Source organism: Chelonia mydas, chromosome 17 (assembly GCF_015237465.2).
Source record: "Chelonia mydas isolate rCheMyd1 chromosome 17, rCheMyd1.pri.v2, whole genome shotgun sequence".
NCBI lineage: Eukaryota > Metazoa > Chordata > Testudines > Cheloniidae > Chelonia > Chelonia mydas.
In genome coordinates, this window is record NC_051257.2 from 17,295,370 (window position 1) to 17,312,168 (window position 16,799).

The window sequence follows — 16,799 nt, forward strand, 5'->3', positions numbered from 1 at the left end:
GGACTGTTCCTTACAAGATGCAAAAGAAGATTTTTTGGACTAAAGAGTATTTAATTTTAGAAGTCTTTTTTTTTTTATGATATCTTCAAAATAGAAAAATAGATAGTATAATCTTCACTGTCACTCAGATGAGTAATGTTTTCCTGCTGTTGCGAAGCACCCCACAATTTAGGATTAGTTTTTGAGCCCTTCAGACCCCACCCACAAAAAGCTAATCCTCGTTCCATTTGACTATCTTCTCACACAATTAATGCCAAGAAGCAACTCTGGCTGAGATTCACCAGAACAACACTTGGTCTCTGGTACCAGTTTCTCTGTAGAAGTCTTCACCGGTTAGTTGGTGGCAGTTAAAACCTGTCTGGAATCCGGAAAAACTTTTGTCTGTGTTTGTACCATGCCTAGCCCAGAGGGGCTGGGGCCTCCAGTTGCAACTACAATACAAACCACAATAATTCAGACAGCAGTGTTGTTATTGCTGGAGTGTGAGGAGGGCAGCAATTGGTGGGTGAGACCAGGGACTTGAGTTTGCCAACTTGTATCAGGCTGTTCAGATGCCTAAATATGGAGTTAGGTGCCAAACTTTACATTTTCTGGCTCAAAATGTTGACCTAACCCTGTTAGGGTATGCTGTTAGCTTAGCAGCTTTTTAGCTCTTGTAATTTTCACTTGAGTTCAAGCTAGTTATTTTCCTATGACTATTCTCTCCATAGTGAACAGATGAATGGACCAGCTGTAACAGCTCATTGATGAATGTCCAAACAAAATGACCTAGTGCCAAAGATCTATTTTCAAGGCTATGTATTGTCACCAACAGAAGCTTCCAATCCACCCTAATAGAAGCCTTTGCTGGAACTGGATCTGTGTTGAGAATCTCAGTAGGAAACCCTGTAAATGTTTTTTCTCCCTCCTTTTGTCTCTACAGGTGAATCTGTGTCTGTGATTAAACACACTGACCCGATTCCTGACCCAAGGGCTGTCAATCAGGACAAGAAGAACATGCTTTTCTCTGTAAGTTGTTTCACATCCATCACCTCCTCCCTTGGGTCTTGTAGAAACAGCCCCAGGGTAAAGAACCTCATAGGCAGGTATCAAAGTATATATGTTTTTGAGCAGTAAAGTGTAATACAGGATAATTACTGTTCAGCAAATGACACGGACAATTTAAGGTGGTATTTTTCCTAAGTGTTCAGTGCTGGCCTAATTCTGCTGCTGTTAAAGTCAATGGGAAAAGAGTCAGGCCAATGCTGAATGCTTTTAAAAAATCCCACCCTTAACAGTTTACATGTTGTCAAAAGTTGGCCTGTCATCTACTCACAGGACCAGGAGCATCTGAGTCTTGGTTGTGCTGCAGTAAAGAGTCCTTATAAAGGAATAACTGGATGGGAATTTCACAATGGCCATGTCATAGATCTGGGTCTTGTATCCTTGTGACGATCTGTGGTATGTCAACCCTGTAGGTCCCTTTGGTCTTTGAGAGACATTTCTACCCCTGAACCAAGTGGGTTTGTTTTTTTATTAATGTTTCTTTTAAAATGAGGCTGAGAACAAAAATCACCCCCAAGCAAGCCAGACCCTCAGTTCCACTTGCAGTCGTCATGGGTTGCGGCAGGATCACTGAATTCAACATATTGGAGGCACGCTAGAGGTGACTAGCTTCAAACTTCCCCCCGCACAGCATTACAACCTACGCGACTAGTGAAAGGATATTCCACAAAAGCTTATTCATTGGGGCAGTTCTCACTTTACTGTTTGTGGCGGAGATTTTTTCAAAGAGGGCAGCCCATTGAGTTTTGGCACCTAACTCCTTTATACTTAAGACCCTACGAAATTCACAGTCATGAAAAACGCGTCATGGACCATGAAATCTGGTCTCTTCCCGTGAAATCTGGTCTTTTGTGTGCTTTTACCCCATACTATACGGATTTCACAGGGGAGACCAGTGTTTCTCAAACTGGGGGTCCTGACCCAAAAGGGGGTTGCAAGGTTATTTAGGGAGTATTGCCACCCGTACTTTTGCGCTGCTTTCAGAGCTGGGCGGCCGGAGAGCGGCGGCTGTTGGCTGGGCGCCTAGCTCTGAAAGCGGTGCCCTGCCAGCAGCAGCACAGAAGTAAGGGTGGTAAAACTATATCATGCCAGCGGCTCTGCCTTCAGAGCTGGGCTTCCGGCCAGCAGCCACCGTTCTCCAGCTGCCCAGCTCTGAAGGCAGCGCCACCATCAGCAGCAGCACAGCAGTAAGGGGAGCAGTTCCACAATCCCCTACGATAACCTTGCGACCCCCCCCTCCTCCTCACCCCTTTTTGGGTCAGGACCCGTACAATTACATCATCATGAAATTCAAATTTAAATATCTGAAATCATGAAATTTTATGATTTTTAAAATCCTGTGACTGTGAAATTGACCTAAATGGACCATGAATTTGGTAGGGCCCTACTTATACTCCTTTAAAGTCTCAGCCTTTGTGTTTCTGGTTTTCATCTGAAATCATGGACTAGAGGCGTTACAGGTGTTCGTGATTAAACATGCAGGACCCATGGGTTCTGATTCCCCTCCTGCTCCCCCCAGGCTCAATAAGAAGTGACGCTATACTGGTGTAAAACGGTTGATAGAGTTGGGCCAATCTGAAGCAGCCTAAGGCTGGAATATGGATGCTAACTCACTCCTTTTCATGACTTCATTGCAAAAGCAAGCAAAGCTCTGCAGATTCATCTGATTTTTGCTTTTCTTCAGGATTTTTTTTTTTGTTAAAGTCCTAAGTGGTAACTTGAAACTTGTGAGGTGCAAACAACCCTCAAACAGGAAAACTAGAGATGGACTCAGAGTGCGGAATTTGAATGCTCCAGAATTCAAAGGTGTTTGCAACATGAGGTTTTGCTTCATCTTATAAAGATTAGGGGTTATTTAAAACAATTGAACATTTTGCCAGATTTGGAGGAGTTTATATATGAGGTTTTGTTACCGACTTTTGAACCTGAAGCAGGAAACAGGTAGCTCATTATGCAGGGAAAAAATGTAGCCTGCCAATTAGAGTACAGGATGAGGTGTCAGGACTCCTGGGTTCTTTCCTGAAACCTATCACTGACTCACTGTCCAATTTCTCTTACCCTCTTTGAACAAAACTGGTCATAATAATTTGTGAAGCAAGACTGTTATACCTTAAAATCCATTAAAGAAGGGTATGGGGAGGAACGGGGGCAGTCCTTTCATTTAGTAGTTTCTACTGGACCAAGCATCTTCAACTTTTCTATGCTCCTTAAGAGTAAAGGGTGTGCATTACATCTGGAGATGCTTCTAACTCAAAAAAGCTCCAAACCACACAAATCTTGAAGACCGCAGAAGACTCAGTAGCTAGTGATAGGTCTGGAGAAACGCCTGTTTAGGTTTGGTGGGATATCACCAAAAGTAGAAAGGCCTGTCAAGGGGTCACAGGAAACAGGAGTTATTGGGTCCAGGCTGGAGAGAAATTGAACAGTAACTCAGTGACAGGTCTCAGGAAAGAACCCAGGAGTCCTGACTCCAAATCCTGTACTCTAATTGGTAGGCCCTCTTCTCTCCCTACACAGTGAGCTACCCATTTGCTGCTTTAAGCCTAAAGATCTAATATTTGTATATTCTGTACATACAAATGACTTCTTTTCCAGGGTACCAATATTGCAGCTGGTAAGGCTGTTGGAGTCGTCATTGCTACTGGGGTATACACAGAAATTGGGAAGATCAGGAATCAGATGGTTGCAACTGAGCCAGAGAAGACCCCATTGCAACAAAAGCTGGATGAGTTCAGCCAGCAACTCTCCAAGGTCATTTCTGTGGTCTGCGTAGCTGTCTGGGTCATCAATATCAGTCACTTCAGTGACCCGGTCCACGGCAGCTCTTGGTTTCGTGGGGCTATCTACTATTTCAAGATTGCTGTGGCCTTGGCTGTGGCTGCCATCCCTGAGGGTCTCCCTGCTGTCATCACCACTTGTCTGGCATTGGGCACGCGCCGCATGGCTAAAAAGAATGCTATTGTGAGGAGCCTTCCTTCAGTGGAAACGCTGGGCTGCACCTCTGTCATCTGCTCTGACAAGACTGGTACCCTCACCACCAATCAGATGTCTGTCTGCAGGGTGAGTTCTTGAGCTATGGAAATGCATAAACACCATTTTGCTTTCCCATAAGGTGTGCAGGGTCTTGTGGCTAATGCATGGGGTTGAGAGTTGGGAGATCTGAGTTTTATGCCTAGCTCTGTGGGCTTCAGGTAAGTCACGTTCACTCTGTGCCTCAGTTTACCCATCAGTGTAGTAGGGATAACAACATTTACCTTCCTCACAGACATATTGCAAGGCTAAAACAGTGTCTCTTCTGGCAGAAACTTTGCTAATTTGAAGGAGAGCGTGAAAAAGTTTTGCGTTATTGCAAACCTGTATAAACATGACCTTCCTTTCCTCCCTATTGGTGATGAAAATCAGTTTATTATTATTTTTGTATGGCTCTAGGGCTGCAGTTATATAGCTCACTCTTGCTCCTTGTGAACAAATGAGACACCTGTTTAAAGGTTTCAGAGTAGCAGCCTTGTTAGTCTGTATTAAAGGTGTAGCTTTTCAGAGGTGGTTTTATGGACTCTTCTTTCTTGGAGCTTTCCCCTGTGGTGGGGATCTACTTGAAATGAGAGCTCCTGGAAGTGCATGTATTTAGTCTGTTCTCTCCCATGCTTGTTTAACCAAGCTGGTAAGAGATTAGAAACTTAAGCTGAACTTCTTATATATTAAAACCAGGGAGTTAAACTGAGAATGGATCACCCTGAGAAATCCAGGGGTCAAAATAACATTAATGCAACCTGGTTCATCGGTGGTTTTTTGTTTTTTGTTTTTTTTAATGCATGTTTTATTGTTCGGTCAGCAATCCCATACAGCTGAGTTTGGCATCTAAATGTACTATAAACACACATAATTGGGTAAACACCAGGGGCACCACGGCTGAGTAATGTATCAATTTTATCTGGTATAAAAAGGAGTTATTTTCTGGGGAGCATCTTCCATTCCCCTGCACTGTGGGGCTTGGCTTTCTTTGGATTGACAAGACTAGAATAGGACGGGAAAGACGGGATAATCCAAGCACTCCTCAGTTTCCCTATTAATCCTCATGTCTAAGAAAAGATTTTTTTCTTAGTACTGGCACTCAGATTTTATAGGAAAACCTTGGAAAATAACATTTCACCAGAGGGAAAAATAAACCTGCCCAGCATCTCTCCCCCAAACCTCCCAGCTTTAATACTTTGTTAGAACAGTCCAAAGTAGACAACATGTTGTAGCATGGCCATATACACTGTGAGCACTGACTGGTTAACCAGACATTATTAATGTTGGGAAAGTCTGAGATTTCTGCTCCTATAAATTATTGAAAATGAGAGCGCACTGGAGCTAGCAATTTAAAAAAAAAGTGTCATTTCCATGCCTTGCTTAGAAAGAATGGACGGACGGACAGATACATACAACATCTTTATACACAACATCTTCCTATTATCCCTTCTGCAAAGCAGATATGTTGGAAGACCAGTGATTCTTCCCATCCCCTTCTACAGGCAGTCAGCTAAAGTAACATATGTGTGACATTCTGCCTACATATGTCAGTAGACATTCTGCCTCAGTTACATCTGGCAGGCTGTTCCTGTTCTGTGATGGTTCTTCTAGTTTCCTTAGTGATATGGCAGAGTGAGTGGCCCATGTTCATCTGCATAATGAATGTGTGGGAGTCTAAAGGCATTAAATGCCAAGTTGATGGTTCTGTGGACAGATATGGAAGCATCTCTTGCTGATCAACTAGCTACCATGTTGTGCAGGAGAGACTTTTATCTTTCCAGGAACCTGTTCACACAATGACAGCACTAAGATTGCTTTCCCAGCTGGTTTCTTTACCAGGCAGGCCACTGATTTCATTAAGTCTTTTCCTTTTTATTTTAGGACTCCCAAGATGAGCTGTGCAAATCGCAGTTCATTAAGGCTGCAGGGTTGCAAGCAGACTCCTTCATCTGGTTTTGGTCCATGTGCACACAAACATCCTGTGTTTGGACAAACCAGAAATTCAAAGGCACTCTCAACCAAAGCCACCCAGGTGTGTTTCTGGCTTTGAGTAAGAATGAGCCTGATTCACTACATTCAAGTGTGTTCAGATCTGGGATATCGATTCAAGCCCATCTCTGAATCAATGCCATGGGAACTTCTCTTGGCTTCCACCTAAAATCATAACTTGGTTCTGATGATGATAATGATTGATACAGTGCAGGGGTGGCCAAGCTTCAGAAGTTCAAGAGCTGCAAGACTTCTCTTGCCCCGCAGGGTGGTGCCTACCCAGGCGCGGGGCTTCTGCCCAGAAGCCCCTAGCCCCCCCCCCCCCCCCGCAGGGCAGAAGCCCGAGCTGCTCTCTTCCCCCCCCCCCGCCCCAGTCAGGTAGGTGGAGAATGGAGGGAGGCATGGGGGGCTCCGCAAGCTGCATTTTAACTATAAAAGAGCCCATGTGGCTCATGAGCCGTGGCTTGGCCACACCTGATGTAGTGGTAGCACCTAAAAACGTCATCCAGGTTTGGTCCCCATTGTGCTAGGTACTGTACAAACATATATAGTAAATATCAAAATGTCAGTCGTCTGCTCCTACTAAAGTCAGTGCAAGAGTCCCATTGATTTTAATTTTACAGGGTCAAACCATAAAAGACAAGACCGAACAGGGGTGTGAAACAAACAAGCCAAAGTGTGTGTGTGTCTGGGGGGGACAGGGACGGGGGGGATGACAAAGCAGAAATAACAAGAATATTTAATACATGCAATAATCACAGTTCTCTCAAAACTCAGCCCAAATTCTCAGCAAACCTATCTTGAGCTTATAACTTAAAATCAGTTGCCATATTAATTCACTCCTTTTTCAGTATCAATTTAATCAGTCAGCAGAATCGGGGATCTCTTGGATAACATTATTCCAGGCCCAATCAGTTTGAGGACACACAGAAATTTTGTTAATGTTTAATCTTCAGGAGTTCCCTGGTTAAATAAGGTGACTGCTTAATGGAAGGAATATGGATATTGTTCACAGATTTGCAGACTGTTAAAAGGGCAAATATTTACGCTGGGTGGTCATGACTGCTATTGAGCACTTACTTATCCTGTAGGTGTTCACTTCCTTAAACAGACCAGCTCTATCTTGAGTGGGAACTGTATAAAGCCTGTCAATATCCTGGACAAAGGTTAAGCGTTAATTTGAGCTTAGTTGGGGCATGCAGCCTTTTATTAGGAAGAACTGGGGACCTTGTGTCTTCTGTAATGGTCCAAAGAAAGCTATTGTCCAAAGGACTCTTTAAAACCTGTTTCAAGAGGTTTTACAAATAAGAGGACTCCTCTGCTAACCGAGATCTATGGCAAGAAACTGGATCCCTGTTTGTAAATCTTTCCAGGTCTGAAGGCTCTCTACTTTTTCCCATCTCCCTCAGTTTTGTTTAACTCCTTCACTTGGGGCTGGATGGGAAAAAAAACTTTGTGATTTGTTTTTGGATTTTTTCCCCCCTTTTATAACTTTGAAATCCAACAAGTTTGAAATCCAACCAGCGCTCTATGGGAAAATATGAAGAAAAAAATTTGTCTTACCATTTTTGTTTAAAAATTCAGATTTTGGCAAAACTTAAAACAAACAAGCAAACCAAAGATAATATTCAATGCTTCTGTCATGTAACTCCCTGACTTTTCTTCCCCATAGTGTTACTGCACAAATGATTTATTTGCCCATCTTCTGAACGCATTGCTGGTAAAAGCCTTTGAAAATTTTCTCCACTTGAATCCCACCATTTGTGATACTCCAGGTCTACCTGAGGCCAAGTCCTGAAATTCTTATTCCTTTTTTACTCAGCCCTTACTCTGGGGTGGGGGACAAAACTACTTACTAATGCCAGTGCATAATTAAGGACTTCAGTATTTGGGTCTTGATCCATCAAAGCACTTAAGCACGGGCCTAACTAAAAGTGTGTGAAATGGCTTCAAGCATGTGCATAATTTAAACCACATGTTTAAAGGTATGCACTTTAATGAGAGCTGAATGCTCAGTAGAGCTTTGCAACCAGCATGATGACTCCGGTCCTTCTTCGTGACATGAATTATATGCACTATACCAGCTTCTGATCTTTATCACTCTTGTTCTTTCACCACTAAGCTTTCTCTGCCATTGTTTGGTATGATAATTCCAGAACCTGGTGGTCATGGTAGCCTGGGAACCGGCTTTCTTGGTGAGTTCACAGATCCATTGGCTACTTTCAGTTTCATTCTTGAGAGTCTAGATAATTGCTGAGAGTGTCTCTTTTCTCAGCTTGATACGTGCTGCTGTGGGTGTTTGTTGAAATTTTTACTTAATTTTTACAGGTTGTGCTCAGCACTGAGTAGCATATGGAGCTGCCTCACCTCTAAGTTTTGTCTTCATATGTTCTTTTGCTGTAGAGCAGTGGTTCTCAACCAGGGTCTGGGGCCCCCTGGGGGGCTGCGAGCAGGTTTCAGGGGGTCCATCAAGCAGGGCCAGTGTTAGACTTGTTGGGGCCGAGGGCAGAAAGCCGAAGCCCCACCACATGGGGCTGAAGTCTGGGGCCCTGAGCCCCGCCACCCGAAGCTGAAGCCAAACGTAGCTTCGTGGGGGCCCCTTTGGCATGGAGCCCCAGGCAATTGCCCTGCTTGCTACCCCCTAACGCCAGCTCTGGCTTTTAGAAAACCAGTTATTGTGGCACAGGTGGGCCATGGAGTTTTTATAGCATTGGGGGGGCTCAGAAAGAAAAAGGTTGAGAACCCCTGTTGTAGAGAGTTAGGGTACAACAACACGTTAGATTCAGAGATCTTAAGGCCATAAGGGACAAATATAATCCATCTGACCTGTATAATAAAGGCCATAGAAGTTCCCTAAGTGATTTGAGCATCTTCAACAGAAGTTATGTAATCTCCAAATAGACCCATTCAATCTCACTGTTCCTTGTTCTGAAGCAATTTAATTGGAGCTAGATAATTCATATTAATCCCTGCTCTCTACCCAGAGACTGAGCTAAAAGTTTTCTTGTGATCAGCAAAACACACGTAGTTAATTAATTTACCTGTTTTTTTTGTTCAGATCCAATCCTTGAGATTATTGTGATTTATTTCTGTCCCATAACTTCCTCTAGATAATCTTACCTTTTTCCTTAATGATAATTAATGAATGACATGCAGCAACCCCAGCTAGCTTTGCTGGCCTGAATTTCTTGCTTTTGCTTCAGGGCTTTCAGTTCAAGTCTAGGTAGTTGATTTTTACCAACCTCTTATAATCCCTAATTCACCTTTGAAAACCAGTCTATTTAGGAACTGTACCATAATTTTAGAGCCCTCATTCAGCACAGCAAGGGGGGAGGGATAGCTCAGTGGTTTGAGCATTGGCCTGCTAAACCCAGGGTTGTGAGTTCAATCCTTGAGGGGGCCATTTAGGGATCTGATGCAAAAATTGGGGATTGGTCCTGCTTTAAGCAGGGGTTTGGACTAGATGACCTCCTGAGGTCCCTTCCAACCCTGATATTCTATGATGTGTGCAAGTCCCTCTCTAATCAGCAAAGCACTTAGTATGTGCTGAAATACCATTCACTTCACTGAGGCCTATCTGTAGTACAGTAGTGCCTAGAGGCTGTATTCAAGAGCGGAGTCCCCATTGTGATAAGCACTGTGCAAATGCATATAAAAAAGCAGACCCTGCCCCCAAAAGCTTACAATTTAAATAGACAGGTCAGACAATGGCTGGAAGGGTTAACAGGCACAGAGATGGGGAGCGGCTTTTCCAGAGTCACACAGCAGGTCACTGGTAGAGCTGAGAATAGCACCCAAGGTCTTGTGACTCCAAGTCCAGTGTCCAGTCCCCCTACGCCTGCATGAGGGAAGCCTGCACTGCAGTTGCCTGTATTTTAACTGTTCTGTGCACAGAGGACTCAGTCTTCCAATCAGTCAGCCCTGGACCTTTTTATAAGCATGACGCTAGCTTAATGAAAGGAACGAGCCAAAAAAATTCTGTCAGGATGAGTAGGTCCTTATATGGAATATAGCTAAACCTTACCTCTCCCTAGCCCACGATGGTCAAAACAGTCTGAATACTACCTCTAGTCCATGTTGGCATTGAAACCAGACCTTGGGGGGAATAATTTTAGAAGATTCCCACTGTCTGTCTGGGTTATTGTCTCTCCTGTATGGCTGCTTTGACAGGGGAGATGATATGGGAGGAAGCCATTATGTAATTATGTTAACTGCAAGCATTATTTAACATAGGGGGAGGGGGAGAGAAATGTTTTTACCTCTGTCCTCGCAGATTGCTTCCTTTTTATAGAAGAAGATTGCAGGATCTGTGTAATAAGTTAATAACTCTGAATTAAGCTCATCATGGAGCCTTTGAACAACAGTTATTGAAACTGACATTCAGCTCAAATTATAGTCTCTTAAAACTTGGCATATGGCACCCTTTTATGCTCCATTACTTAATACACCAGGAGGCCGAGACGCAGAGGATGACATTTGGAAGTTATGATCTGATGGGCACGTTTGGAAAGATAAGTACATGCCTTGTAACCCATTGAAACAACATTGGATGAGCTGAACTTCCTGAGGGGTCAAAGAATATGTTCTTATTTTAAAACCGACTGCCTGGCTTGTCCCTTCTAAATAAGGGCAATTGGCACTGGGTTAGGCAAACAGAATGCTGTTACATGACCTGATCCTGTTGAGATGCTCAGTGTCCTCCCAGCTTTTAATATTGGTGGGTGCCGAGAGAGCTCAACACCTTGTTGTTGGTGCTTTGCACTTGGCTGGACCAGTCCCATACCTCTGCCATTGCTGCGCTGATAGCCAGTTGTCAGCCTTCCTAGTAAGGGGGAGACATTGTGGAGAGCTCCATGTAGACTTTTACACAGATGGTGCACTGTGAATGCAGGAAGGGGAGAAGGGTGACTCTTAAACAGCTGAATAAGAGACGGGTGCAGTGGATTGCAACTATGTGAATCACCCATTGGATAGAGGAGACAGGTGAATTTGTGTTTCTGTGCCAGTCTGTTCTGCAAGCTGACTTCAGATCACTCCCAGTTTGTCTCTCCTTTAAATATCCTGGTTTTGGGATCTCTTGAATGAGTTGTTTCAGCAGTTCTGATGGACTCTGGCTAACATGCAAACGCTTAAATGAGTATCCTGGAAAATGCTGTAGGCAAAATGGCTTCCCTAGAGTCATGTGGTTTTTCCTTGAATACCCCTTTGTTAAGGCCAATCTACAGGAGACTACAGTTCGATTCAGCAGCTTCTATCTAAAACAAACACAAGCTGCTTTTTATTGGATTCTCTTGCTCAGGGCTCCACCTCCTCCCCTTTTGGATCTATAGGACCTATGACCATTTTTCTGAGTTGCCGGGTTGAACCCAGCCCAAGCTGGTCATGACAGAGGGACTGGACAGACACTTGGGGATCTTGATCAGCTTCCCAATAAACGTGAAAATGAAAGTTTAAATAGATGACTAGTAGCTGATAGGAGTGTTTTAAATCATAGCAGTTTATTACATTTTGGTACTTCGCACTTTTCTAGTGCATGTATCCATCTGAAGATCTAAAAGCAGTGTAAAAGGGTAGGTTCTTATCTGTATTTTGAAGATGGGCAAACAGGGGTAGAGAGAGGGAAAGTTATGTGCCCAAGCCCAATAAATCTCAATTACAGAACTGGGATGCAAACCCCGGTCTCCTGACTCTTAGTCCTATGACCCATAGTTCATATTTACTTTTATGCCATCAGACACTTGTCCACAGTTCGGGATCCCAGGAAGGTGTGAATAGTTTTTGTATTAATTCCAACTGTGTTTTCTTTCTTCTTGCAAAGTAAACATTTATCATTCGGAACCTTGTCACCTTGATGAGCCCCTGACATCCCATACCACTGTCCCATTTCAGCAGCATTTTTATGGATTTCTTTTCATGTAGGGCAGAAAATACTCACATTTAAATAAAACCTCCCAAAACTAACTGTCCTCATCTTGCCTCTCTCCTCTCAAATGAGCCTGCAGCAAAAGTGCCCAGCGTTACTTGGAGGTAAGTATTTTTATGATCCAGTTGCTTTCCAAAATGTGTCGCGGTTAGTGCTGTTACCCCGGGGGAAGAAATGAGATTTGAGCTGCAGAAGGACCAGTACGCATACATGTGTGGGTGGCAAGTTCCTAGGTGGCTTTTTTTTTTAGATCTCTAATATTACATTTTTGACACAAATATGGCTTTAAAAGGGTTAAATGCAGAGGTACGCATTGGAGCGAGAACTTGATCTGGGGCCAAGTGAGTTTCCTTCTTTGTGTGACACAGGAGTTAGTGTGCACCCTCCAGCCTTATAAGGTAAACAGTGCAGTGGTTTATATAGAAGATTTGTTTGGCTGGCTCAATTCCAGCAGCTTTTCACAGAAAGTGCCATTTAAACTGCTGGTGCAGATAAGTTTGGGTTTTTATACTAACGTTACCTATCCTGTTTATGGATTAACCTGCAGCTATTTCCTCTTCACTATTTACAGTTACTGCAAACATACCCCTCTGTCCCTCAGGAAATACACCATAATGTAATACCGAAAACCTGCTAATACCTTTCAGATCCCACAGTCAAAGTCCCTCCCCCCACCTCCACCAACCCATACTGACTCAATGCCATTGTATTAGTCGCTGAGCACATTCTAGGGTAGGAAATTTAATGTAGCGCTTGGTTGCCGTGGGTTACAGAACACCATTTTTAAATAGGTTTAGATTAGAAAAATAAAGGGGTTGTGACCAATTTAAAAAAAAGAGATATTTAGCGTTGTGAAAGTGTTAATTGTTCCACAACCTAGTGTGTTTGAGAAAGAAGACCCTCATACCAAGCAGGGAGCGAGAACTGGGTAGGAGGTTGAGTGTAGTTGCAAGCAACAGTTTGCAGACCAATAGCAAGTGCACCTGATGTCAACATATACAGCCCATAGGATGAGTTCAATACATGACACTCAGCTTTCAGAAGAGACCAGTAATTTTTGGTGCCTTTTTTGGGGGGGAGGGCACTCAACTTGAAGCTCCTTAAAAAGGCGCCTAAGTTTCAGGTGAAGCTGAGCATCCACCCTCCAACAATCACACTTTAAGGTGGGCACCAAAAGCTTGAGGCACCCAAAATCAATAGTCACGTCTGAAAATTTCAGACATGCATGCATACGTCTTGCCCTAAGTTCCTGTAGCTACTCTGTTTATCTGCCTAGGCATTTATATAGCTCTCCTCACTGTCATGTTTGAGCACTTACCACCTTAGATATAACTGGCCAGGCAGTGTTCTTGTGTTGTTCTAGATACGCCTCTGTCTGAGTTTTGCCAGTCGTAGGACACCCAAGTCGATCAGCCCTCTTAGCAAAGTCCTTATTGCACTGGTTCTTGAATACCATGCTAGGAGAGGCGGGCTACCTTCTGACTCGAGGAAGGACTAAAAAAATATTCTGCAGATGAGCAGACTTGGCTCTTTCACAATCTCATGGTCAATGGTTCTCTCAGATATCCTTCAGTGGTGCTGAGATACCATGACGATGAGACTAAGAACCAGAACAGATTCATAAGAACTTAAGAATGGCCACACTAGGTCAGACCAAAGGTCCATCTAGCCCAGTACCCTGTCTTCTGACAGTGGCCAATGCCAGGTGCTTCAGAGGGAATGAACAGAACAGGTAATCATCAAGTGATCCATCCCCTGTTGCCCATTCCCAACTTCTGGCAACTGAGGCTAGGGACACCATCCCAGCCCATCCTGGCTAATAGCCATTGATGGACCTATCCTCCTTGAACGTATCTAGTTCTTTTTTGAACCCTGTTATAGTCTTGGCCTTCACAACATCCTCTGTCAAAGAGTTCCACAGGTTGACTGTATTGTGTGAAGAAATACTTCCTTTTGTTTGTTTTAAACCTGTTGCTTATTAATTTCATTTGGTGACCTCTAGTTCTTGTGTTATGAGAAGGAGTAAATAACACTTCCTTATTTACTTTCTCCACACCAGTCATTATTTTATAGACTTCTATCATATTCCCCCTTAGTCATCTCTTTTCCAAGTTGAAAAGTCCCAGTCTTATTAAACTCTCCTCATATGGAAGCAATTCCATACCCCATATCATTTTGGTTGCCCTTTTCTGAACCTTTTCCAATTCCAATATTTTTTTTTGAGATGGGGTGACGACATCTGCACGCAGTATTCAAGATGTGGGTGTACCATTGATATATATGCAATATTATATTTTCTATCTTATCTATTCCTTTCCTAACGATTCCCAATGTTCTGTTAGCTTTTTTTGACTGCCGCCGCACATTGAGAGGATGTTTTCAGAGAACTATCCACAATGACTCCAAAATCTTTCTTGAGTGGTAACAGCTAATTTAGACCCCATCATTTCACATGTATAGTTGGAATTATGTTTTCCAGTGTGCATTCCATTGAATTTCAACTGCCATTTTGTTGCTCAGTCACCAGTTTTGTAAGATCCCTTTGTAACTCTTTGCAGTCTGCTTTGGACTTAATTATCTTCAGTAGTTTTGTATCATCTGCAAATTTTGCCACCTCACTGTTTCAGATCATTTATGAATATGTTGAACAATATTGGTCCCAGTAGAGACCCCAGGGAACACACTATTTACCCCTCTCCATGCTGAAAACTGACCATTTATTTTTACCCTTTGTTTCCTACCTTTTAACCAGTTACTGATCCATGAGAGGACCTTCCCTCTTATCCCATGATACCTTACTTTGCTTAAGAGCCTTTGGTGAGGGACCTTGTCAAAGGCTTTCTGAAAATCTAAGTACACTGTATCCACGGGATCTGCCTTGTCCATGTGCTTGTTGACCCCCTCAAAGAATACTAGTAGATTGAGGCATGATTTCCCTTTACAAAACCCATATTGACTCTTCCCCAACAAATCATGTTCATCTATGTGTTTGATAATTCTGTTCTTTACTATAATCTCAACCAATTTGCCCAGTACTGATGTTAGGTTTATCAGCCTGTAATTGCCAGGATTGCCTCTGGAGCCTTTTTTAAAAATTGGTGTCACATTAGCAATCCTCAAGTCATCTGGTACAGAAGCTGATTTAAATGATAGGTTACAAACTACAGTTAGTAGTTCTGCAGTTTCACATTTGAGTTTCTTCAGAACTCTTGGGAGAATACCATCTAGTCCTGCTGACTTACTATTCAATTAATCAATTTGTTTCAAAACCTCCTCTGACACCTCAATCCTGGGATAGTTCCTCAGATTTGTCACCTAAAAAGAATGGCTCAGGTTTGGGAATCTCCCTCACATCCTCAGCCATGAACACTGATGCAAAGAATTCATTTAGTTTCTCTGCAATGGCCTTATTGTCCTTGAGTGCTCCTTTAGCATCTCGATCGTCCAGTGGCCCTACTGGTTGTTTAGCAGGTTTCCTGCTTCTGATGTACTTAAAAAAAAATTTGCTGTTACTTTTTGTGTCTTTGGCTAGCTGTTCTTCAAATTCTTTTTTGGCCTTCCTAGTTATATCTTTACACTTCACTTTCCAGAGTTTATGCTCCTTTCTATTTTCCTCAATAGGATTTAACTTCCACTTTTTAAAGGATGCCTTTTTACCTCTAACTGCTGCTTTTACTTTCTTGTTTAGCTATGGTGGCACTTTTTTGGTCTGTTTTACTATGTTTTAATTTGGGGTATACATTTAAATTGAGACTCTATTATGGTGTCTTTAAAAAGTTTCCATGCAGCTTGTAGGGATTTCACTTTTGGCATTGTGCCTTTTAATTTCTGCTTCACTAACTTCCTCATTTTTGCGTAGTTTCCCTTTCTGAAATTAAATGCTACCATAGGGGGCTGCTTTGGTGTTTTTCACCCCACAGAGATGTTAAATTTTATTATGTTATGGTCACTATTACCAAGGAGTTCATCTATATTCACCTCTTGGACCAGATCCTGTACTCCACATAACACTAAATCAAGAAATGGCCTCTCCTTTGAGTTCCAGAGCTACCTGCTCCAAGAAGCAATAATTTAAGGTATCAAGAAACTGTATTTCTGCATCCCATCCTGAGGTGACATGTACCCAGTCAATATGGGAATAGTTGAAATCCCCCGTTATTATTGAGTTTTTTATTTTTATAGCCTCTCTAATCTCCCTGACCATTTCACAGTCACTATCACCATCTTGGTCAGGTTATCGTCAAGAGCAACCCCAAAAAAGAGAGGGGGAAGATCTGATGAGCAATATTAAACATTTTGTAGCTTGTGGCTATTTAGTGGGATAGGGGCACTGAAGGTATTTCTCCTCTTTGCATTGTAGGAGCCTTCAGAAAGTCCATTTTAATTATTTGCTAGTTTAAAGGTTTCAAATCGACCCCGATGCCTGGGTGCCGTACTCTGTTTGAAACCAATACACAGTTCACAGAAACTGAAAATAGTCCTCACATGCTGCAGAGGTGGCTCTCGTTATTTAGTGTGGAAGTGCTGACACTGTACACTGGGCGGTCCACCTAACTATTCACATGCTTGTATGTCTCCCATCACTGCATTATCCAAGCACCTCAGAAAGCATATCCTTACAGCATCCCTGTGAGGTAGGGAAATATTCTTATTGTATGTAACATATGTGGGGAAATGAAGGCACAAATAGATTAAATGACTTACCTAAGGTCACAGAACAAATCTGTGGCAGAGCAAAGAATTAAAACTGGGTTTCCTGGCTAGCAACCTAACTGAGCCATTCTTCCTGTCTACCAGCCAGCAACTGAACCCAGATCCACCTGAGTACCAG

General features: G+C 42.8%; 1 protein-coding gene across 4 annotated transcripts in view; it reads left to right on the plus strand.

Annotated features, from left to right (window-relative positions):
* ATP2A3 (ATPase sarcoplasmic/endoplasmic reticulum Ca2+ transporting 3) overlaps window positions 1–16,799 on the plus strand; it is a 149,284-nt gene that overhangs the window by 84,581 nt on the left and 47,904 nt on the right. For all 4 annotated transcript variants that reach the window (XM_037880808.1, XM_043531410.1, XM_037880806.2 and 1 more), the window contains exons 7-8: window positions 923–1,008; window positions 3,640–4,104. In XM_037880808.1, coding sequence (XP_037736736.1) covers window positions 923–1,008; window positions 3,640–4,104 — 551 coding nt within the window. The remainder of the gene's footprint in view (window positions 1–922; window positions 1,009–3,639; window positions 4,105–16,799) is intronic.